The sequence below is a fragment of the Centruroides sculpturatus genome, unplaced genomic scaffold (genome assembly GCF_000671375.1).
Source record: "Centruroides sculpturatus isolate CEXI.00-Female unplaced genomic scaffold, Cexi_2.0 scaffold372, whole genome shotgun sequence".
Taxonomy (NCBI): Eukaryota; Metazoa; Arthropoda; class Arachnida; order Scorpiones; family Buthidae; genus Centruroides; species Centruroides sculpturatus.
The window spans coordinates 441,084-465,827 of record NW_019384553.1 but is presented as its reverse complement, the minus strand read 5'-3'; the positions used below and the strand labels follow the sequence as shown (position 1 = coordinate 465,827).

The window sequence follows — 24,744 nt, the reverse complement described above, 5'->3', positions numbered from 1 at the left end:
CAACTTTCATATATTTCTGATAGGCAATATTGTCTTGTCATGACAAGGTTTAGTCAACCCTGATTTTTAAGATTTTTAAGATATAGTAAACATTCAAAAATTTAATTTAGAAACAATTATATGAAGTGTGCAATGCCATAATGATGTAAATGCCAAAAAAGAAACTTTTCAGGAGAGGTAAAAAACATTTTTTCTAATGAATGAATTCATTTTAATTTTACAATAAAATGGTAAAAAACTCTCTGGGTTACAAATTCTCTGGAATATCAAAATATAAGCTGCAACATTTTACGTGCCAAAAGTCACATGACTTGCACTCTGGCACTTTAAATGTTATATTTTCACATAAATTCATCTTCAAAATACAGCCACTTACACTGCCAATATTGCCACAATATTCTTTTGTGTCAAAAAACATTGCATTTAGAATTCAGTTCTTCAATAAAATGTATTTAAAAAAAAATGGCATTTACAATGTTATGGCATTGCACACTTCATATGTTGTACTGTACCTTCATACGATTAAAATCAGTTAATTGACTTCTATATATTAGATACAGTATTAAGAGATTTCTGCTTTCTGATAAAATAGATCTGCAGTTTTTTCTCAATGTATAATTTATAATAGAATTTTATTCTGTATTATTATTTATTTTATTATTATCATTACTACTGTCATTCATTTTAACATTTTGTAAACTATTTTCAGTTTGGCAATACTTGTTATTGTAATTCTGTATTACAAGCTCTGTACTTCTGTAAGCCGTTTAGAGACAAAGTTCTGGATTATAAAGCAAAAAATAAACGTACCAAAGAAACCTTGTTAACATGTCTAGCTGATCTCTTCTACAGCATTGCTACACAGAAAAAGAAAACTGGAACAATAGCTCCTAAGAAATTTATTACACGTCTTCGAAAAGAAAATGGTTGGTACAATTATTTATTATATTACTTCTAAAAAATAGTATTTTAAAATTTTGTTTAATTTATATCATCATTTATGATAGAAAAAAATAATATTAGGTATTACTAATAATAATTATTAAACATTTTATGTAAGTAATAAAAAAAAAATTGTTATAAGGGACTTCACTTTTCTGAGTGATGCAGTGATACATTTTCTCTCTTTGACACAACTCTGTTCTTTTTACTGTGAAGGCTACAAGAAAGGAATCTTGTCTTTTTCATTTTGTTTTTGCCATTAAATCAAATATTTTGCTAGTTGTATTTGTTAACTCATTGTATTATGGGTCAGTATCACTCTTTCTAACAAGATTTTATTGTCTAGACAGGATGAGTGAACTCAAAACAGAGAGAGAGAGAAATAATGGAAATTGAATAACATTAATAGGAAAGAAAATAATAAGAATACCTATTAATTCTTATCTAATTAATAGGTATTTAAAATTCAACAAGCAGACAGAATTGACAAATTTTACTCTGATGAAATTGTTACTTAAGTTTAAAATGTAATGAAAAGTAAAAAATTAGATCTTGCCATTGAAGTATGTTGTTATTTGGCAGCTTTACTAAGTAGTATGTTTAATGAATGTACAGTAGTACATTCATTAAACATGTTTATATGTAGTATGTTTAGCAAAGCTGGAAGTATTTATGATGACCAACAAAATCACTTACTTTCTATGAATGCAGAAGCATTGACATTTTTTTTTATTGCATTTTACTATTCTTGAATTGTGATTATTAATAAATAATATTTACTCAAGATTATCTATTAAAGTTATATTTGTTTTGAAAAGAAATAAATAGCAATATTTTTTAAATATCTGAGATTATAAATGATATTTTCATTCTGTTTTGTGTTTAATTTTTTTTTCCTTCCTTTCCTCTCTTTCGCTCCCCAAACTAGATCAGATTATTTGGCTGAATAGTTTGACTTGAGCAGTATTTGGTCCAAGCATCAAAGATGTATTTGGTATTCAGCTAAATACTGAATACTTAATTTGTTGCTAAGTGTAATGAATACTAAATATTCAGTTCAACACTAGTTATATGCATCAACATTTTGGTATTACTGTTGTTGCATTTAAATTTGATGTATTGCTTCTAACAATGATGCCACTTTAATATAAGGCCACATAATCTAAGTCCATAGCTCTTTAGAACATTCTTCAGTTGCAGTGCCACAGAAGGAATCATTTTGATTTTTATAACTTATATCTATATATATATAAAAATGGACATGTATGTCTGTATGTCCCTATATTTCACTTTTTCGCCAAAACTACACATTGCACATGAATGGTGTTTGTATGTGGTGGTAGCCCCAAGTCTCCATTCGTGCATAGGGGTGGTTGCGTCTCGATAGCTATAAGGGTGCGGGAGATATGAGGCTGAAAGTGGTTGAAAGTGGCTTTCTATTTCGAATGTTTTGTTCGAATTTGATTCGAACAATGTTCGAATTTGTTCGAATTAAATTCGAACATAAAATTCGAATATTGGTTCGATTATAGAACGATTGTAAACGTTCNACTGGTCAGGATGGATTAAAATTTTACCGTTCCCGCAGTAACGGGATTAAATGTTTCGGGTCGAGTGGCGGAGGGAGGAGTGCGTCGGTAAGATGACAGACGATACACGAGCAAACGAGGACACCAATTTAACAAGATAACAACGATTTATTAGCTACATAGATACAATAACTAATTAATTACAATAGCTAATTTCAAAGGGAAAAATCTGAATCCCTGAACCGCGAAGGACCGAGAGAGAGTTCACAAAAATAAGTTCCATACCTCTTTATGTCTTTGAATATTCTTAAGGAAAAAGGTTTTGATATCCAACGATGTGGTAGGATTAGGATAATAATTTTTCTTTAGGACACAATATCGGATAGGACACAGTATATTAATAGGACACAATATTCGTAGGACACAGTTGTAAAAGTGACGGCGGATGAACGACTCCCCCGAGAAGGGGAAGGAAGGGGTTTTTATAAGTTCGGTGTGGGAAAATGGTCATGTGACCAATTGTTGTGAGGTAAAAAGTATGCAGATGGGTCAGAGTTGTTCCCGGGACCATGCTAACTATCAACTTTAGCGTTGGAATGTGGGATTAGTTTCAAATTGAATGTGGGATTAGTTTCAAATTGAAATTTCGTTTATGTTCGACATAAACTTTTCGTTTATGTCGAACATAAACGAAAAGTTTTTTTTCCCCGTTAGGTTCCACTTTAAGTTAAAGGAAAATTTAATTAGATTTTAAGCAAATACAGGACAATTAATCGACAAATAGTCGACAAAAATTCCGGATTTCACAGTTCGATTATAGAACGATTGTAAACGTTCCAGAAATGTTGAAAATAGTTTGTTTGACTTGACGTGAACAAGAGACGTTCAGAAATAGAATCAGGACCAGGTCTCTAATTATTCTGGAAATGGGGGACCTAATTCTTGCATTCTGTGAAAATGGGTAAGATTGGCTATAATGTAATTATCTTAATCTTCACTATCGTTACTTTTTAAAAACCCAGCAAAGCGGGTCCTTGCAGCTAGATTCTAGATTACTTAGAAAAACAGTCTTTTATATATATAAAAAACTACATTACATACAAATGTACGAACAAATAAAAACCCAGCGAAGCGGGTTCGAATTTAATTCGAACAATGTTCGAATTTGTTCGAATTAAATTCAAACATAAAATTCGAATATTGGTTCAATTATAGAACGATTGTAAGCGTTCCAGAAACGTTGAAAATAGTTCGTTTGACTAAACGTAAAAATTCTCTAATTAGTCTGGAAACAGGGGACCTAATTCTTGCATTCTGTGAAAATGGGTAAGATTAGTTATAATGTAATTATCTTAATCTTCACTATTGTTACTTTTTGCCCAGCGAAGCGGCTCCTTGCAGCTAGATTGTAGATTACTTAGAAAAACAGTCTTTTATATATATAAAAAAAACCCAGCGAAGCGGGTCCTTGCAGCTAGTAATATATATAAAAGGAATTTTGGAAAGTTGTATATATGAATATTCTGCTCTTCAGTTGTTAGTATTGATCCCTCCCAAGGTAGGGAACCAACCTTGGTGTGGTGAGGGCCTAGCAGTGAGAGGCAGGTGGGTTTAGAGGATCCTAAGATCTTTCCTTGGCCTCAGCCGTTGATGAAGTCTTTAGATTCGGGTCTAAGGTTCCAGAAGTGTGGAGCTTAGTGAAGCTTGCTGTTTGCTTGCTGTGTCCCTATCTGCGGCCTCTGTCAGGGTTTTGAACATCTCCCTACACTGGAACCTATCCCTGTTCGGATGGATGGCAATCAGAGCTGCAGTTTGGCATAGTGGCATGCAGACTCACTTCAAAACGGTGGCTGTTTTCAATGTCACTGATGTGGAAGGGGCCTGTAACGGGCCACTGAAACATTCAGTGGCAGAGGGAGTGGTTTCTGTAACTGTTATGAACAAGGTTCTCAGGGATGTCTTGTCTTCGAACAGAATAAATAGAGTATGGTTGTTTGGGCTTATCTGATGCAATTTGGTAGCCTTGCCGATAAGGAGTGAAAGCACCAGCAGGAGCTTCTTCTGGGGTCTCACTTGACAGGGGTGCTGTTGAAATATGGTAGGCTTTCCTTCACAGCGCAGCCAGGCCCGAGTCACCCTGCACTTAGCTGCTAAGATGACCATGCTTGCCATACTCATGGGTGAAGTTCCCAGTGTCCTCTGATGGCCTTGGGATGCTGGAACACTCCTGGATTCAAACACCACATCGATATGAGAACTGGAGGCCATGAATCTGAAAATCCTCACCCTCTGGAACTTGAGACACACTTTCATGAACTCTGCCATTTTCCTTGATGGCACAAGGTTGATGGTTGAACACATTATATGGGCAGATGAATGCCCATGCCTATGGCAGTGTGAGCCACATAAAACTCCAAGTGAGTGATGAGAATTTTTGTTTTTTTAAAAGAAAAAGGAAGGAAGCACATTATATCATAGAATTACAAAAAATAAAATGCTTTTTGTATTATTTATCTTAATTAAAAACACCTCTAAAGTTTAAACCAAAAAATATAAAATAATTTAAATTAGATTAAACTTTTTAAAGCAAAGACAACATTTTATATATATTTTTTAAAATAATAACAATTTTTAATATTAATTACACATTTAACTTACAAAGTTAATTCTATCCAAAAAAGTGAAGTTTTATAAACACTGGGGGTATTTCATGCCCTCAAGGCCATTTCTTACTCAAAGGCAGGCAGTTTTTCCAATTTCTCAAAAACTTTGTATTAATTTATGTTTTTCTCTTACAGTTTAAACAAAAATGGATTGTTGATAATAAGAATAATAAAACTAATTAATCAACAAAGGCAGGGATTACATGGGTGGCAAGGGGTGGAGTTCTGTCCTTCAAAGAGCCAAGAAGAATTTTTTCTAGTTCTCCCAAAATATATATGTTAACTTGTGCTTTTTATTATTAATCATTCACATATTAATTTGTCAAAAAGTTAATTAAATTTATTTAAAGTTTTTATTAGTCTACACTAAAGTGTTTTTGTAATTCATAATTCCTTTATTATTTTCAGAGCTTTTTGATAATTATATGCAGCAAGATGCTCATGAGTTCCTAAATTATTTGCTAAATACTATAGCTGATATTTTACAAGGTAAAAATTGCTTTTTTTTAATCTATTATTTATATAACTTAAGTTATTTTTGAATACATTGTTTTTAATTAATATGTTATAATGTATTAAGTTATATAATACACACTGATATGTAATGCAGAATAATTGTTTGAATGATAAATGGTGAAATTGACACTTAAAAATAATAAACTTGATATGATATAATTTGGATGTCTTTTATTCTTAAAGCATCTGAAATACAATTACTATTACATTGTTTTTTTATTTCACTTCATCATAGATATAACTATAAAATAAGTGAAATGAAAAAAAACAATACTAAGAGGAAGAGAGAAGAGTCTCCTAAACTTTGTCTGGAAGATAAAAATGCATATCAAATGACAAAATTTTTTAAATCATATTGCTTTATTCATTTTACTTATCAAATATTAAAAATATATATAATAAAAATAATATAATAAATGCTAAAAAAATTCAGAAAATAATTTTAATGTGGATAAAGAGTAGTCCTTATATCATCAAAAAATTAGTAATTTCTTACCCCTCTCCCTCTTGTCATCAAGAATTATTGTAATTGCTCCTTCCCATAATATTACATCATAATAATCATAATTCTCCTTTTGATGAGTATATTATATAGGAGGAAGTCTCTGAGCTTGCAAAATACAACTTCAGGCATATTGGCAGAACAGGGATTCAAAGTCACAGATCGTAATAACTGTTCATCTTTGATGTTAAGGCATCTTAGTTTGTCAATTACCTCCTCAGGGCCAAACACAGAGTATTGATGTTCATATAGCTTGCCAATTACCTTCTATGCAGTTTACAGTCTGTGACTTTAAATCCATGTTTCCATCAATAAGCCTGGAACTATATTTATGCAAGCTCAGCAACTCCCTTCATTAATAAAATAGATACAATTAATTCAAAGTGTGATCAACTTCTTATTGCTATATTATTTACATCATTTACACTATATATGTAAGACATCAACTTTTAGTGGTCTCAACCACCCACTCTCCTATTATCCAATCATCTCAACTGTTTATATCAATAATTGGCAATTTGACATGTTCAGTAGATTGTAGGCAAGAGATGCTTTTGAATCTGTTAAACACCAAATACTTAGGCAGTTTTTTTTTCAACTTCTAATCATGCAGGTAAACAGCCAACAAGTGGAAGGAGGTGAGTATACACAGAGGGCGATTGTGCATCTCCTCTACTATAGCCACTGCCACTTCCAACATCATTACACCATTGTGATCTTAGTTGCAGGCACATATGTAAACATTGTTGCTACAATTGACTCTCCCACCAAGTGCAAGTTGGGTATTGTAATCCAGTTTCTTCAAGCAGAAGGGAATAGTGCTGTAGAAATTCATTGAAGAATGAGCCAGGTATACAATGAAAACTTTGAATGATGGTGTTGTGCATGAATGGTGTAGGAAATTTAAAGAAGGCTGAACCGATGTTCCCGATGAAGGGGGACAAGGATGCAAGTCTGTCACAACCGAAAACATTGTTCAGCGAGTTGACCAAGTGGTTTGAAAAAATGGAAGTTTATCATAAGTGAGTTGTGTGTGGAATTTCCTGAAGTTTCAAGATCATCCATTTACAGGATCGTAACAGATCACCTATGCTACAAAAAACTGTGCACTCAATGGGTTCCAAAGATGTCTGATGACCACAAAAGTCGCCGAATAGCAGCAACATTGACATTCCTCACCCGTTATGAAGCTGAAGGTGATAATTTTCTGACATCATTTATGACTGGGGATGAGACTTGGATTCAATATGTCACCCCCAAAACAAAACAACAGTCATGACAATGGATGCACTCAAACTTGCCAAACAAACCAAAAAAGTTCAAACAAACCTTCAACAACAGGAAGGTTATGACTACTGTGCTTTGGGACCAAAAAGGTGTATTGCTTGTTGAGTTTATGGAACTGGTAACTACGATCAATGCAGCTGTTTATTGCAAGACTTTACAATGACTGCAGAGAGCCATTCAGAACAAAAGAAGAGGCATGCTGACTTCTGGAGTTCTGATTCATGACAACACTCGACCTCACAGTGCTGCTGTAATCCAACAGCTTCTTCAGCAATTTCAATGGAAACTTTTTGAACATCAAGTATACAGCTCCGATTTAGTGCCAAGTGACTTCCACCTCTTCCCTGAACTGAAAAAATGGCTAGGAGGCAGAGGTTTAAGACTAATGATGATCTTCAAAACAACGTTAAGGCCCATCTCAAGTCACTGGCAGCAACATTCTATGAAAAGGAGATTGTAATGCTCATCCACAGATATGACAAATGCCTCAATCTTCACAGTGATTATGTTGAAAAGTAACTATGTTTGTACCTAACTTTTGGTAATAAATTTATTTTGTTATTTTGTTTTCTTCTTACATAAAATGTAAAATTACGAAAAAATTATATTTTTCTTTCCCTTCTGACTTGGATAATATAAAACTTCAATTTTTAAAAAACAAGCCAATAATGACTATAAAATTTTTTTTTAAAAAAAAGAGTTTAAAAAGGTATAAAAAAGAAAATAATTGCAGAGAAAAAACTTTTATTTACATTATTACTAACAAGCTTCCCAAATTCATTTTGCCTATGGCCTCTTCAGTGGGGCTTACAGCACAAAATCTACATTCTAACAGTCAACTCATTGAACAGCCACTTATATGGTTAACAAAAAATTCCCAGCAATCCGCTGTTAACATTCCGGTATTTAAATTAACATTATTGTTTTGCATAATTATAGCGAAGTGTTCTTTTACCTTTCGCTTTACATTATTTTTTTCCCTAAAAATTATTGTTAATTTATTAATATTTATCTGACAATTATTACTATTACAATGTTGGAAGACAGAAGAATTACTCATTTTCAACCTTATGGCAGCCAAATGTTCCGACAGTCTGATCCTTAATCTTCGTTTTGTTTCACTGACGTAAAAACTAGGGTTGTTACACGTACATTCTATCCGATAAACAACACCTTCTTCTTCTAATAAATCTTTAGCATTACTTCTGATGATCATCATATTTGATAACCTGTTATTTAAGGATGGAGCCAATCTAATTAATTTATGATTAAAGAAGTTGTTACATTTTTCATAAATACCTTTTATATACGGAAATGATACATACTTTATTATTTCTTGACAACGTTTAACTTTAAACCTGTTTCTTAAGAATCTGTGGAACCAATCATTTAGTAATCTTTTTGGATATCCATTTAAGATGTATTTCTTATGTGTATCTTCAATTTCTTCTTCTCTTTTATCTATATTTGTTGTTCTAGAAAAAATCTTTGTTATTTCCATCAAATATACATTATATTTTTGATTTAAAGGACAGTATGATTTATAATTAATTACTTTTCTCGTATTACACGGTTTTTCAAATTTACAGTATTCCAAATGGTCTTCAAATCTTTTAATTGTTATATCTAAATAACTTAATTGATTATTTAATTCATGCTCTTGAGTAAATTTAATATTCAAATTAATTTTATTAGCTTGTTCCAAAATTTGTAAGTTTGTTGTTAGTGTACTATCGTACACTATTAAAATATCATCGACGTACCTTGCAAAAAACATAACTCCATTTAATGTTGAAAGAATCATGTCCACATCCAGCATATAAATTTCTGCTAATTTCGGTCCTATTACGGAGCCCATCGAAATACCTTCTGTTTGTCGATAAAAGTTCTTTTCCTTCACTGTAAAATAATTATTATCTAATGTGAAAGTAATTAAATCCTTTAAATAATCAGGAACACCATACTTACGTAAACTGCTCAAAATCATATCTTTAGTAATAGAAGGGTACATAGATGTTATATCCAAACTCATCAATTTATAATTAGACAAGATTACACCTTTTTGCAATTTTGTAATTAAATCATCAGCATTTTTAACTGCATATTTCGAAATTTGTATATCCTGTAATATCTTTTTAATAAAGATTTCTAAATTATATAATAATGTGAATCTAAAGTCTATGATTGGTCTACATTTATTTTGTTTATGTGTTTTAATTCTGACAGTTAATTTAGGAATTCTTACGTTTTCCTTTGAAAGTATTTCTTTACTTTGACTCGCCTGGATATGACCTTCTTTCACAAATTTCTTCAATTTTCTTGTTAATGTTCTTTGTATTTCATTAAACGGGTCTTTTTCTAACTTTTTAAAACTTCCTTCAGATATTATTTCTTGTTTCTTATTCTCTAATTCGTATAAATCCATAATCACTATTTGATTTGATTTATCTGCTTTTAACAAACATAAATTATGTTTTTTAATAAATTTATTAATTCTATTGTATTTACCTATATAATGTCTTGCTCTATGATCCTGAATGCGCCCTTTCTTGATTTCCAGTTTTTTTAAATCTTCACAAATTTTAATTCTAATTTCATCTTTTTCTTCTTTTTGAAGATTACAGTGAAAAATTGCATCTTCAATATCTGCAATCGTATTTACTATTCCACTAGAAAAAGGAAAATTCATACCAGCTCCATATGATAAAAACCGCATATAATCCTCTGGTATTTCTTTCGATGATAAGTTTAGGACCAGATTTTTCTGCCATTCAACACTTTCTTCTTGTAATGGATAACCAAATAGTTTAAACAATTTAGTATTTTTGTTTTTTATATAATTTTTATTTTTATAAGAATCTAAAATTAAATTTTGATTTAAATCTTTTTTAAGAGACTTAATTTGCTTTGATATAAATCCAATAGATTTACCTTTCTTTCTAATGACTGAATTCAAAATTAATCTCTCTATCTTCCACACATCTTCTCTACAAAATCTTTTCTGATGGATTTCCTCAGTTTAAGTGTTTTTAAAGTGGTTTCTTCTTGTAGATGACATCTGAAGAACTGTACATCTTTAATGTATCTTTCTCTCTGCTCATATACCCTTTTTTTGGGATTTTTATTTTGTTATTTACACTCGTCTTTGTTTTTTGGACCATCAAAGGTTGAAACAAAAACTGCCCTCATATAATAATTAAATTTAAATTGATGAGAAACTAAGTTATACTGCAGACTAATATTTTTTAACTTCTCTTATATTTACCTATATATCATCATCATCTAATCTCTCAAAAAATTCCTGGTTTAATTTATTTTTAACCCTTTCTGCCCTGTATGTGTTAAGAGGGCCTGTTTTTATACCCATCATGGTTTGACCAGGCTCATAATGGGGCTGCCAGGTGGTGAGGTCCCCATCTCTCACCATCTGGCTAGGAGAGATTCGTGAAAAATTAAGTCTTTTGATATTGACATTAATTCTTGTTTGTCTTACAGTAGAAATATTAACTTAGCCAGTGGAGTGTGCTAGCTGGCTTTGCTGCAACTGATTAGGCACTATTGATTTTGGAATGCTTGATCGGACTTCTTGCTGAAGCATGATAAATTCCACATTTCTGTAAAAAAAATGTTCATATTGAAGTCTAGGATTAAAAATGTAATTTATATTTTTTTCTGTGTAATAATAGTTTATTGTGTCAATAGTACTTACAGGTCCATTTTTTAAAGCTGGGCAATATGCATTCTAAGGAAGTTTTCATTGCAAAGAACTTTTCTAGCATTTAAACTAGAGAACTTTTTAACTAAGGCAGTCAGTTCTACTCATCTAATAATTCGCTTTCTCTAGAGATTGTTGATAAGTTTGATAATCTTTCATCTGACATTGAGAATCTTAAATAATTTTTTATCTTTCTTTAATTTTGAGAAACTTCTTTTGGCAATTGCAACTGTTACCAATAAAGCCAAATATATTCTTAAAGCAATGGCACTATTAGGGAAACAGTCAACCAAATAATTATTATAGATAAAATTTAAAATATTCTTGATGGTCATCTTTTTATCTAAATGGCATTTTAAAGATTTTATTTCTTTAGATTGAGATGCACCATCTACATTGCTGCCCTTATTTGAATGATTTGCTAATTTTAATCCTAAATTATTAATGTGATAAAATTTCACTTTCATTCCAATTTGATGATGTGTTTAATCTTGATAAAACTTTAAATGTGTCATTGTGTTCTTCCAAAACTTTAAACTTTTCACACAACGTTAATGCATAATCTATTATTACCAAAAAGAAAGTGTTTTAAAATTTAATTTCGGATCTTTCATGCATTTGTTTTCTGATTCATAATCAAAAAGTCTTTTCAATATTCTTCGTCTTATATTGGTAGAAAATGTTGACTCAATCTCTAAGTCTTCTGCCATTTGAGCTGCACAACTTATAATGGATTCAAATGATTTGTCTGTTTTAAATTCATTCAAATCATTTTTTATTTATTTTAACTTTTTCTTGACATTTGCTACGCCCCCTTGTTTATGTTTATGTTGTAAAATGGCCGAGAGCAATATAGGTCAGTCAAGGTCAGTCAGGCAATATTATTTTAAAAATTCATCAAAAATCAAATTATCATTATATTCATATGAAAAAAATCTTGTACATTTACTAATATCTTTAGTTTTTAAATACAATAGTTTTCAATATGTTTTATTAGAAAAATTTATAAGAAAAAAATAATATACAGTGGTACCTCGGTATACATCTGCTTTAGAATACATCCAATTCGGAATACGTCCTGTTTGGACAAAACAAATTTTGCTCGGTATACGACTTTTGTTTGGTATATGACTTAATTCAATTATATGCACCATCTATGAACAAGTAGCAATATCAGTGTACTAGACCAGACTAGACATTTGTGGTGCCACAGTTTATAACTTTGTTAAATTTCTTCTGATTTTAATTTGTATGTGAAATTTTATTATTTTTATTAATCATGAATTGCAAAAAGGCAACCCAAAAGCAACAGAAAATTAAAAACAAATGACTAGAATCACAATGGAATTGAAAAAAGAGATTGTTGAGAAATATGAAGTGGCATGCTTGTTCAAGATTTTAACTGTTGCATACCGTATTCCGAGAATGACGATATCGACAATCGTGAAAAATAAAGACACTATTAAATCTGATAACATTGCGAAAGGAGTTAAATCAATTTCTAAACAGAGATCAAAGAATTAGATCATGTTGAGAAATTGCTTTTGCTTTGGATAACTGAAAAACAGTGTGGTGGAGGCAGCATATCAGAAGCAATTATTTGCAAGAAAGCTAAAAAGATACATGCTGATCTCATGAAAAATCTAGCAGGAACTAGCGAGGAAAGCGAGGTGTTTAAAGCCAGCCATTTTTTTTTCATGAGAACGGATTAATCATTTTTACATTACTTCTTATGGGAAAGGTTGGTTTGGTATAAGTCCAAACATCAGGAACAGATTAAGGTCATATACCCAGGTTCTACTGTATATCAGAACTGACATTTAAACTTGATAATTTGTAACTTTTTCTCAAAATTAAAATTGTCTAGTTACCTAGTTTTTTGCTGGCACTGAGCCAGAAAGACATAAAATATTGTTTTGTACAACTGGATATAACAATTATTCATGTATGTTTATTTGTTGTGAAATTATCACACATTATATCAAACATTTGTTTGAAATCAAAACTTTATTCTGCTACCAACTAATATAATGAACTAATATACTTTATTCACTTCATATTGAACAAGAATATAAATTTTTGTAATAAAAATATGATTATTTGTAGTAATAGATGTAACATTTGCTGATATTTTAGATTAAAATAAAAATTAAAAAATATATAAAATATCAGAACTGAAGGTCATAACTTGAATATTTATAACATGTTGACTTATGATAGCTGAATAAACTTATTATAGTATGAATGAACTTATTATAGTAATATTATTGCATGAATATGCTAAAAATGAAATAAAAAATTATCAGTAAATGAAAAACTAAGGAAAAAAAGCATTAATTAAAATTTTTTAAGTCAACAAAACACCACCTGGACAAAAATATGTTAGACAATAAACAAGACGCTGCTGTCAAGTGCTGACATCTGTTGATAAATTTTATAAAAATCGATTTTTAACAGGGTATCGATGAATTGGTACTCTGGCCTATTTGCTTAACACTTGAAAGAAAGAGTTAAACTTTTGAGAGCTTCACTCAGGTTACAATCAGGACTCTGTAACATCTTGCTAATAATATTAATTTTACTCAAAATATCATGCCACACAATCAGAGAACAAATAAATTTAAATGACTTTAATTTTGATGACAATGCATTTGCCTAAAATCTTGTGTTCATGTCTTTTGAAGTATCATTTTTAATTTTTTGTAAAGCAAGATATACAGGTAGCCCTTGGTTTACACTGATTCACAATAATGCCGCTGCGCAATTTGCTGTTTCGCGGTGTAATTCCCCGACTTTCACTATGCTAGAGTGATTTTCGTTTCATTGTTGACATATTTACCAAGCCGCAACATTGTACATTCATTAAAACAAAGATTTTTATTGAATATATTTATTTTTTCTGTTTAATATTATTAGATATGTATAAATTTGCATTAAATTAATATTAAAATACTAAGCATTTAGGTACCCACGAGTCAAGTTATTAAACTTAATAGTCCAATAAATAGCATCTGAATCCATAGCGCCAATGAATGTATTCCTTATCAGTTTGTTCAGGAAAACACCTTACGATGCAGTAGCACTTCCAGCAATCACAAACTATTGTTAGTGAGACAAATCTACTTCTCTTTGGCCAGATGATATCTATCTCTCCTTAGCCACCTTGAATTTTCCCGCTCAAACTGACCTTATATATGCGCTACGGCGACTGGTGGTCGACCAATCAGTGTCTCCACTTGTCTACGTCGTGTTCTACGTCGGGTTAATGTATCCTTTCAACTATAGAAAGTTTGATGGATGAACTTTGGAGATAGATAATGATTGGGAGTGAAGTGCAAATGTAAAAAGGAGCATCATTGCATTTATACGACTATATTCCAAAATTCTCAATAAAAGAAAACAAAAATGTAAACAATTAAAGATGGATACTTTTTCCGAAAAATGTAAGAGATTGGAAATTAAAATTTTTTAATAAAAACATTTTACTTTATTTTATGATAAAATACATTTTAAAAATTAAATTTATTTGTATTTTGTATTATATTGTAGTAATAAACAAAATTATTTGTGTATTTTTCACTTATGTAGAACCTAACCCTATACCTCAGTGTAAATATGGGTTCATTTTACGCTGATTCAATTTGCACTGGCTTTTGTAGGAACGGAACTGCGGTGTAAACCAAGGGCTACCTGTATTTCTTTGGCCTGTAGTTTTAATGGTTGGATTGCTTCAACATGACTTTTCCATCTAGTATTAGACAATGGTTTTTAATGTTAGGCTTACATATTTAAGTAAAATAGTTCATCGTTTGTGGATGCAGAAGTTGTAAAATTCCTGAATTATACTGAAGAAACTAACATTTTCAAATGAAATTTTTGCATCATCATTTACAACTAAATTTAGACCATGTGCTGAATAAGGAACATAAACAGCTGTAGAATTATTTTCTAGTATTTTTGCTGTAGCCCATTGTATTTGCTTTTATATTAGTGACATTGTCATATCCCTGCCCCCAAAGATTTTGAATATCTAAATTTAGTCTTTTAATATGACTTAAAATAAAATCATACAATTACTGTCCCATTATGTTATCTACAGAAGAAAATCCTAGAAAATGTTCTCTAATTTCATTTGTGTTTGATTTTTTATTATAATGTATGAAACAAATTATAATTGGCATTTGTTCAACTCGACTTACATCAAGGGTTGTATCCAAAATAATCAAAAATACTTAGCATCTTTGACCATTTCTAATATATTTTGGCTAATTGCATCAGAAAGAAGTTGAACAATTTCTTGAATCTGATGTACTAAATAATGGGTAACATTTTTTGAAGCTGGGTTTTGAATATGGTGTAAATGTTCTGCCATAACTTGATCAAATTTTGAGAATGTTTCTATTAACTTCAAAAAATTGTTGTTATTGTTTTCATATAACTGCTTGGATGTTTTGTGAAAAGCTAAGGATTGTCAGGCTAAGAACTGTATTGCATGAATAATCTGTTTGATTACCAAATACCAATAATTTCATTCTGTTTCATACAACTTCTTTTCTTGCAAATCAATTGTGGTATTTTTTGCTAAATTTGTTCGAAGTTAGTACAATTTTTGATATGAGTTTACTTTTTTCATGTTTACTTAAAATATGTAATAAATGGTGCCAGTCTTTGCATCCGTATTCATTATTAAGTTGTGATTTGCCATCACCAAAAAGTTTGCAGTACAAACAAAATACTGAATAGACTAACCATAATCTTAATAGATTACTTCCAAATAGAGAAAAAATATTATAATAAGAAGTGGAAAATTTTTTTTTCTGACTTATCTCTTGGAAAATTCCAGTTGATTATTTGCAGAGGGGGATGTTTGACTAAATAGTCTCTCTCTTTTATTGAGAAAAATTTTGGCCACATACCTGGATCTTCCAAATAAACAAATTTCTTTGAAATATCATCAATTTGACTTTATTCAACTAATTCTGAAACAAGAGTAACCAGTTGATGTTGATGACAAACCAAAACTTTGTTGTTCATGCACTTCTACTTCCCTTCTTTTGGTAGATGTTAATAGTGCACTCTTGTCGTTGAGTTTCTGTTCTATCTCTTTCTGCAGGTGATGATGGAACATTCTCTTGTCTGTCTTTTGCTTCTGTACAGCTTCCTTCTGAAGATGGTTGACAAATTTCAGATGATGGAGATGCCAATGATATTCCATCCTCCTTTTTTTTTCATTGAAGAATCCTGGAATTTTCTTAGAAGCTTGACAATTAGTGACACAATTCCTCTTTTGCAGTCTTCTGTTCTCTATTTTGGGCACCAGATAATTTTTTTTCCTCAGACTCAGACATCTATAGTAAATTGACAAGTAAGACTTTTTTGTATAAGAGAATTCACACTTTGTTGTTATAAAAAATTTTAAAATCATACTTATCATGAATTTACAAAAACAATTTAAAATATTAGACAATTAAACACTTAAACTTTAATAAATAAAATTGCATTATATTTTCATTTCATCAACTAGAAATATCAAAGGAGGATATAATTGTAAGAAAGTGGCAATATTATTCACATTACAGATAATATAGCAAACTATGCAAAGAAAATAGATCTTTAATTCATTTCCTTTACCTATAAACAAGTAATTAATGGACAGCAGGAGGAGCCTGCTTGCCAGTCCACTGCAATATTTTTTTTGTTCAACAAATATAGGTAATGTATAATTTTGTGTAGAAAATGAAAATAAATATAAATGTTGTAGCAATATAATTATTAAAAAATTCTTTACCATTACATAAGATTCAATTTGGTGTCCCCTTTCATAGGCTACTTCATGTAGTGAACAACTTGCACACCCGCTTGTGCTGGGCCTGCATACCACAGTGCTATAGTACAATATATATCAGACATGGAATGCACAATAGTATCTTGTGGTTTTCTTGAAAAAAAAACTTTTAAGGTTTTGAAGATCTTCAACACTCCCCTTGCTAATATTTTGAATCTCCTTGATGAAAGTTATGGGTCCAACACTGCCATTCATATTTGCATTCGCAAAAACTCATAAGAATGGTCAACAGTTACGTCCGGTAGTAGATAAAACAGCTTTTACCACCATTAAAATAGAGAGACTACTTAACAAATAACTTATATCAATTGCCATCTAGAAAAGCATCCTTACACTATCACTAATCCAGAACAAGTACTTCAGAAACTATGGAATATTAACAATTCAGCGGTTTGCATACTTCACAGTGTGTGATGCATTGATCCCATTGATAAAACTTGAAACCTGTTTCTGCGAGCTGAGGGATTTTCTTCTGGTGAATGTGGAGGGACCTTATAAGTACAGTACCTTTCTGATGTGTTAGATCTATTGATTGCATTTAATGGTTCATTCTTCCTTCTTTAAATACGAAGGTGTCACTTACCTGCAGAGTAGGGGTGTACTGTACCTATGGGTAGCCTGCTATTGGGAACCTTGTGTGAATTAGTGGTCAGAAAGCACAAGAATGTCATATTATCTAAATTTTTTGATGACATAGTGTTGTATGTCAGATACATTGATGACATTCTCATAGTGTGGAACAAAATACCAAACCTTGACTTGGTACTGAGATACTTTAACAATAACCCTTTTGGCCTATCATTGTGGGTTGAACAAGACAGTTGTACAGCTAACATTTTTATATATATATATTTTTATGGACATCAATGTCAAAAACAGGTGAAATTTCCACCTGTTTACCATAAGGAGTCATATTTGCCTCTACTCATACCATACAATTCACATGACCCTTATACAAAGTTATTGCTTTTTTATCTCTGGTAAAGAGGGCTCACACACATTGTTCAGAGGAGAGTGAAGAGGAAAGGAAAAGAAATTGCCATGAATCACATTGTTGGCAATACAGCATGGATACCTTCCTCTTTGGTCAAATCTCTCATGAAACAATATCTACATACTGGGAACAGAACCATACCACAGGAAGATTAAATGAAAGTTATCACATATAATGGAACGCTTTCTAAAATCTATAGAGAAATTATTAGGATCAGTAAGGTGCACTTAGCATATCGACACACTCCAACCATTTTTTCACTCATCAGAAATGATGAAAACACTATACATGACTCCTATTCTCTTGGTATTTACTCAATACCTGTTTCTGATGACCAAATCAACTGCATTATTATATATTGGTGCAATGGTGAGAGGGTTTTGGCATTAGGATGAAGGACATGAATACTCTATAAGAAAGTTGTCAACTATGGCATTAGCCACTTATGCTGGAAATGAAGACATATGAGTTGAGCTTCGGGATGTAAAATTGTTAAATAGGGCCTCCGGGTATTTTGGGACATAAAATTGTTACACAATTGCCTCCAGGTATTTAAGGTGTGCTCTATCAGAAGATAGAGCACACCTTAAATACCTGGAGGCAGTCGAAATCTATTGAGCACTTAAGGATGGAGTGGGTATTAATTTCAAAAACAGACACTCTGTCTGCAGCAGTGCTTTTCAACCTGTGGGTCACGACCCCCAGGGGGGTTGCAAAACCATACATGGGGGTCGCAGGTAAAAGAAAAAGACAAGTGTTTGTAGGTCCTACACTACAATAAAAAAACTACAATTTTAGTGAGAAGACTGTGCCTGTTTATTTTACAGTACAATTAGTTTTTTGATCGATATTTGAATCTCAACAGAAAGAAAATTAAATACGTAGTTTTTAAAATCACTGACATAGTTTTAATATGGCTGTGGGGGGGTTGCCAGAATTTTTTAACTTGTAAAGGGGTCGCGTATTCAAGAAGCTTGGAAAACACTGGTCTACAGCATGGCATGCCATTTTTGAACTCTCATAAACCATTCTCAGATACACCTTACTAAACTGTGCAGATACGAGTTCACATTAATGATAATTTAAATTAAATATGCTATTTGTGTATTTGTGTCAAAATAATTATTTTGAAATTAATTTGTCATCATAAATTATTCTTTAATAGTTTTGAATAATATACGCACATATTTTGTTCAGGATATAATTTTAAATTATAAGTGTTTCATTTATGATGTTAATTTGAACATGTAAAACATATTCTGTTTTTATATGTAGCTGTTTTTGTTCTGTGATATATACCTGATGATGTCTATTTTAAATAGACAAAAATGTTAGTAAATATTTTCTTTATTTGTTAATTACATAGTTTCTGGTATTTGGTTTGGTATTGTTTATATGATCCCAGTTTTGGAGAGTTACTAAATTGTGGTTAAAAATGGTTAATGACTTCAAAATATAATTTTGTAATATTTACAGTGAAAATTGATTTATTTTGTAAGAATTGGTAATAAGTAGTGAAGATGTGTACAGTAAGACCTTGTTTAGTGCTTAGGATGCATTCCTAGACAACAAAGCGCTAAATGAAGCATATTTAAACAAGGTCATTTTAACACACAGTAAATAGAAAAGGGGAACATGTGACATAATCAATTTAAGTTATTTGTATATTAATTTGCATAATAATACAGTAAGACCCTGCTTAATGTGGAGTGCATGTGAATGCATTCCCTGTGAATGCATTCCTAGATGACAAAGCACTAAACAAAACAGCATTAAACGAGGCCATTTTATTAAATAGGGATAGGGGAACACGAGACCAAAAATAAACAAATTTTACTTTAAGTTATTTTTATATTAATTTGCATAATACGAGGGGTGTTCAAAAAGTATCGGACCTTTGGTTGGCAAAAATACATTTATTGATTTTGAAGTACAAAACCCTAATCCCCTTCAAAGTAGTCTCCTTGGTAATGTATATACTTCTCCCGGCGCTCCTGTCATTGCTGGAAACACTGCTGGAACGCATCTTTTGGAATGGCCATCAGCCGGTCCATCACATTCTGCATAATGTCTTCTCTTGACTAAAATCAGGTTCCTTTTAGCGGCATTTTCAGCTTGGGAAATAGCCAAAAGTCACACGGAGCCATCTTGGGAGAGTACGAAGCGTGACGAACCACAGGAATGTTGTGTTTGGCAACGAAAGTCCGAATCAGATGTGCAGAATGGGCGACTGCATTATCATGATGGAGCTGCCAAGTTTTGTTTGACCACAGATCCGTTTGTTTGTGTCGCACAGCATCACAAAGATGACGAAGGACCTCCTGGTAGTACTCCTTTGCGATGGTTTGGCCTTGTGGTGCTTACTCACAATACACCACCCCATGGGAGTTGAAAAAAACTGTCAACCTGACCTTGACATTTCTGCGGACCTGCTGCGCTTTTTTTTGGTCTCGAGGATCGTCCCCGAAAGCCTGCTGAATCTTGCAAATGGTTTCCGCTTGGGTATTGCCAAGCTTTTGGCAAAATTTGATGCAATATCGCTGCTCACGTTGTTCAGTCATTTTCCAACTTATTGGAATCCGACGAACGCTCACTACATGTCTTCACTCATAGGCCGACTGCCAGCGACTGACGCTTCCTGTAGGCAGGAAAAAATTCAGGACTGTGCATGACTGTCCCCTCCACAACTCCACTGAAAGAGACCTCTCGTGCATCATTGGTTTACGCGGGAAAAATAAAAGTCCAATACTTTTTGAACACCCCTCGTATATGTTAAATAACACACAAACATATGCATACAGAAATGCAAAGTTTATTTTTTGGAGGAAGGTTTGGCTTTCTGAAATTCTTGTTTTTTGCAATAAAGTCGTGAAGTTTCATTTGTCGCTTTTTTCTTTCCTTAATTAAATGTTGGTAGCAGAAGATTGCATCCAAAATGCCTCTTTTGCTTTTGCACTCCTTTCAAAATCTAGATCATTCGCTACAATTTGATCAATGATTTTGGTTATTGTTACCAAATTTTTACTAAGGAAATCTGTAACAAGTTCTTTGGGTTCTTCATTTTCAGAAACTGTTTTCCAGTTCTACATGAATTCCTTGTTCTGCCAGTTCTTGAAGGTCACTGTTGGTAAGGTTCTCACCAGAAACCTGCTGTAACTCCTCAATATCCTGCTCGTCTACATCTCCTAGTCCTGCTATATCGATTAGGTTAAGTTTGGTCAACCTAACCATACAGCGATAGGCTCTTCTTGTTGAGAATTCTTGGATACCTTCAGCCATAACTTCTTCTACACTTCGTTTGTGCATTTATCAGTTAATTCTTGCCAAGCAAAGCCGATATTGCCTATGGCATTCATGATGTTATATTTTTTTTTCTAAAATTGCACCAAACAAACATAGATTTAAAAAGGTACATCTTTTTGCCACCTTTTTCTGATTGGTTCATGTTCATAAATAATCGTATTATATATGAATCAATGAAATGCTGCAATAATTTAAATTGGCGTAAATTTTGAGCTTTTTTCAGGCTTCTAGCAGACTGCGTTATATCGAATCAGCATTAAGCGGGGTCTTACTGTATATGTTACATAACACACAAACATATGCACACAGAAATATAAAGTTCATTTTTGTGGTGAAGTTCCTGGCTCTTCTGAAATTCTTGATTTTTTTTTTTTGTGATGAAATCATCTAGTGTCATTTGTCATTTGTTTCTTTCATTAAGCAAATGTTGGTAGCAGGAGATTGCATCCAAATTGTCTTGCTTTTGCACTCCTTTCAAAATCTGGATCATTCACTACAATTTGATCAATCATTTCAGTTATTGTTACCAAACTTTCACTAAAGAAATCTGTAGCAAGTTCTTTGGGTTCTCTGTTTTCAGAATCACTATTTTCCAGTTCTACATGAATTCCTTGTTCTGCCAGTTTTTGAAGGTTATCATTGGTAAGACTCTCACCAGAAACATGCAGTAACTCCTCAGTATCCTGCTCATCTACATCTCCTAGTCCTGCTATATCGATTAGGTTGACAATTTAGTCAACAATAGGTTCTCGTTGAGAATCCTTGGATACTTTCAGCCATACCTTCTTCCACAAAAGTCAGTATTAACTATAAACAAAGTCAATATTAGCTATGGCATCTATGTTATACAGTAGAACCTCAATTATCCGGATTGTTCAAAATAAACAAAAATTTTACGATTTTGCTTATTTGCACTTGGCGAATTACGATACTGTTTATGTACGTGATGGAATGCATAACTTTTTTTGTTTCAACGTCTCACCTGGCACAGTGGCCGTAAACTCTTAAATATATTTTGCATCGTAATAAAAATATAACTTGACATACATATTTATAAATAATTTTATTTTCAAATTACATCATTTCTATGACCAAGGGTGGCGTAAGGCATGGGCAACTTGGTCCACCGCATATGCCTCGCGTTTTGAAGGTTTATGCATTACTTAAAAGCCACGAACGTGACAAAAAAATTTTACTGGTCATAAAACGATAAATAGTTTGTCAAATTTTTATTCATAAAAATGCAGTTTCAACTGCTTTTTATTTTATAAAATCCGTCTTCTTGCACCACCAGAAGGCCTTTTAAACAATAGGTAGTCTGTTAGCGCTGGTCAGTACTAGTATAAATTCAATACGAACGTTTGCTTCTTGAAAATTTGATCACGATTTAAATACAGTATTTATTTTTAATATTACCGATATGTCATCGAAAAGAAAATGTGTTGTATTATCATTAAAAGACAAATTAAAGTATTTGTTTTGATTATCCAAATTTTTCCTTATCTGGACTACCTTCATCCCCAATTAGTCCGGATAATCGAGGTTCTACTGTATTTTTTCCAAAATTGCATCAAACAAACATAGATTTAGGGGAAATACAGTATTATGATGAATTGCCACCTTTTGCTGATTGGTTCATGTTCAGGAATAATCATATATGAATCAATGAAATGCCGTGATAATTTGAATCACTGTGAATTATCGGTTTTTTTTAAGGCTTCAAGCAGACTGTGTTATATCAAATCAATGTTAATTGAGGAAGCACTAACTAAACAAGGTCTTACTTTACTATAGGCTATGAAAAAACTTTAAATTAAATGTGATATTGCTGAAGTATAATTTTTATTGTTTATTTATTTATACCCAGTATTTACTGATTATTGATTAAAATATATTTTATTACGTAGGACAAATAGTTTATAATATTAATGTTATATCAAGAATTGAACTATAACATATTCTTAAAGTTATAGGCATTATTTTATTATTATATTATTATTAATTAATGATGATCTGATTGTTCAATTATGAAACATCCTCATAGTGATCATATATCAGATCAATCACTGTAAATTGCTGAAATATTTGGTTTTGTCATCTATTTCCTTGTTAGCAGAGAAACAGCAAGGCAATCCAAAAGGGAAAAACTGTAATCAGAATGGTGATCAGCAGCAATCATCTAAACCAGAACCAACTTGGGTTCATGATATATTTCAAGGTACTCTTACAAATGAAACGAGATGTCTCAACTGTGAAACAGTAAGTTATTTTTCTTCATACTATTCACATTTTTGTACATACTGTATACTGTATATTGCATGAATTTTTATAAATTATTAATAAATTATTAAAATTTGGGATAGAAAGTATACTTTAATGGCAAATATTTTCTCTGTTGAGTTTTTACATTTTAAATAAGTATTTGTAGTCAGAAATTAAATTTGTAGAAGCTTATTTTTGAAAACTTAATTTGTGATTATGTATGTATCTTGTTTATATTTTTTATTCCTAGATCTACTGGCACCCAATTAAATTTCATTTCTGAGGATGAATTTTCTGATGATTAAAATACTTAAATTGACTGCATTAACAACTCTATTATTGACAACTATTATTAACTTCAGTTTGGATTTTAAAATTCATTAAAATTGATATGACATTTTCAATGACTCAGAAAAAGAATATGCAAGGTTTTTTAGTTGCACTTTTCTTTAGAGCTACTCTCTCTCAGTTCCTATGAACAAAAAACATTTCAGTGTTAGTTGGAATATAACAATAATAATAATTTTTCTTACAAATAAACAATATAATTTGAAAAATACAAAAATAAATACAATCAAACCTGTCTAAACTAGAATCAGTTGGGTCCAAAATATCATTTCATCTTGAACAGCATCTACAATGAACTTTGTCTACGAGAGAAAAACTGTATACAACGGAATCAGTTTTCATTTCAAGTTAAAAGTAAACATAAAACATATGTGTTGAACTTATGTTCCTGATTTTAATGCACAATATGTAACAGATATGTAGAGTTAATACATATTTAAGTAATTATTGAGTAATTATTTACTAAAAATAATCATTAATTGTTGTTTGTCATTTTTTAACTCTGGCACTTTCTTTTCTGTTAGTATTCATAGTTTGAAAAGACATTGTAACATAGGAATGTATTCTATTTGTTGTGCATACTTATTCTAATGAGGTAATTTTTTTCAAAGCCTTAGCAAAGTGACTTATTTTTTTCATTTTCTTCAACATCCATCACTGAATGTATGTGAAATATAAAAATTTTTAGTTTAAAGTAAGTTTAATGGCCCACCAGTGGTTGACTGGATAAAACCACTGAACACTAGTTAGTCATGGGTTCGTGTCTTGCCAACAGGTTGACTATGTGGAGTTTTCTGGGTTTTCTTCATGTTTATGACATCTAAAATAGGAGACAGTT

General features: G+C 31.6%; 2 protein-coding genes across 8 annotated transcripts in view; one reads left to right on the top strand and one right to left on the bottom strand.

The window, feature by feature from the left end:
• Nucleotides 1-24,744, top strand: part of LOC111623741 (ubiquitin carboxyl-terminal hydrolase 46-like) — a 61,752-nt gene that overhangs the window by 14,430 nt on the left and 22,578 nt on the right. The window contains exons 3-5 of one of the 2 annotated variants that reach the window (XM_023366437.1): nucleotides 710-926; nucleotides 5,543-5,623; nucleotides 23,413-23,555. In XM_023366437.1, the coding sequence (XP_023222205.1) occupies nucleotides 710-926; nucleotides 5,543-5,623; nucleotides 23,413-23,555 (441 nt within the window). Of the gene's footprint in view, nucleotides 1-709; nucleotides 927-5,542; nucleotides 5,624-23,409; nucleotides 23,556-24,744 lie in introns of both variants that reach the window. The other variant, XM_023366436.1, reaches the window with a different exon arrangement.
• LOC111623740 lies at nucleotides 8,149-10,179 on the bottom strand. Of its 6 annotated transcripts, none has more exons than XM_023366432.1 (4): nucleotides 9,948-10,179; nucleotides 9,203-9,845; nucleotides 8,765-8,914; nucleotides 8,149-8,692 (listed from the first exon to the last, which is right to left on the bottom strand). In XM_023366432.1, the coding sequence occupies exons 1-4, from the start codon at nucleotides 10,153-10,155 to the stop codon at nucleotides 8,275-8,277; spliced, it is 1,419 nt and encodes a 472-aa protein (XP_023222200.1). In that variant the 5' UTR covers nucleotides 10,156-10,179; the 3' UTR covers nucleotides 8,149-8,274. The 6 variants fall into 6 exon arrangements, with proteins under 6 accessions (XP_023222200.1, XP_023222202.1, XP_023222199.1 ...); XM_023366434.1 differs by having other exon boundaries at nucleotides 8,149-8,668; XM_023366431.1 differs by having other exon boundaries at nucleotides 8,149-8,914; nucleotides 9,203-9,338; nucleotides 9,408-9,845.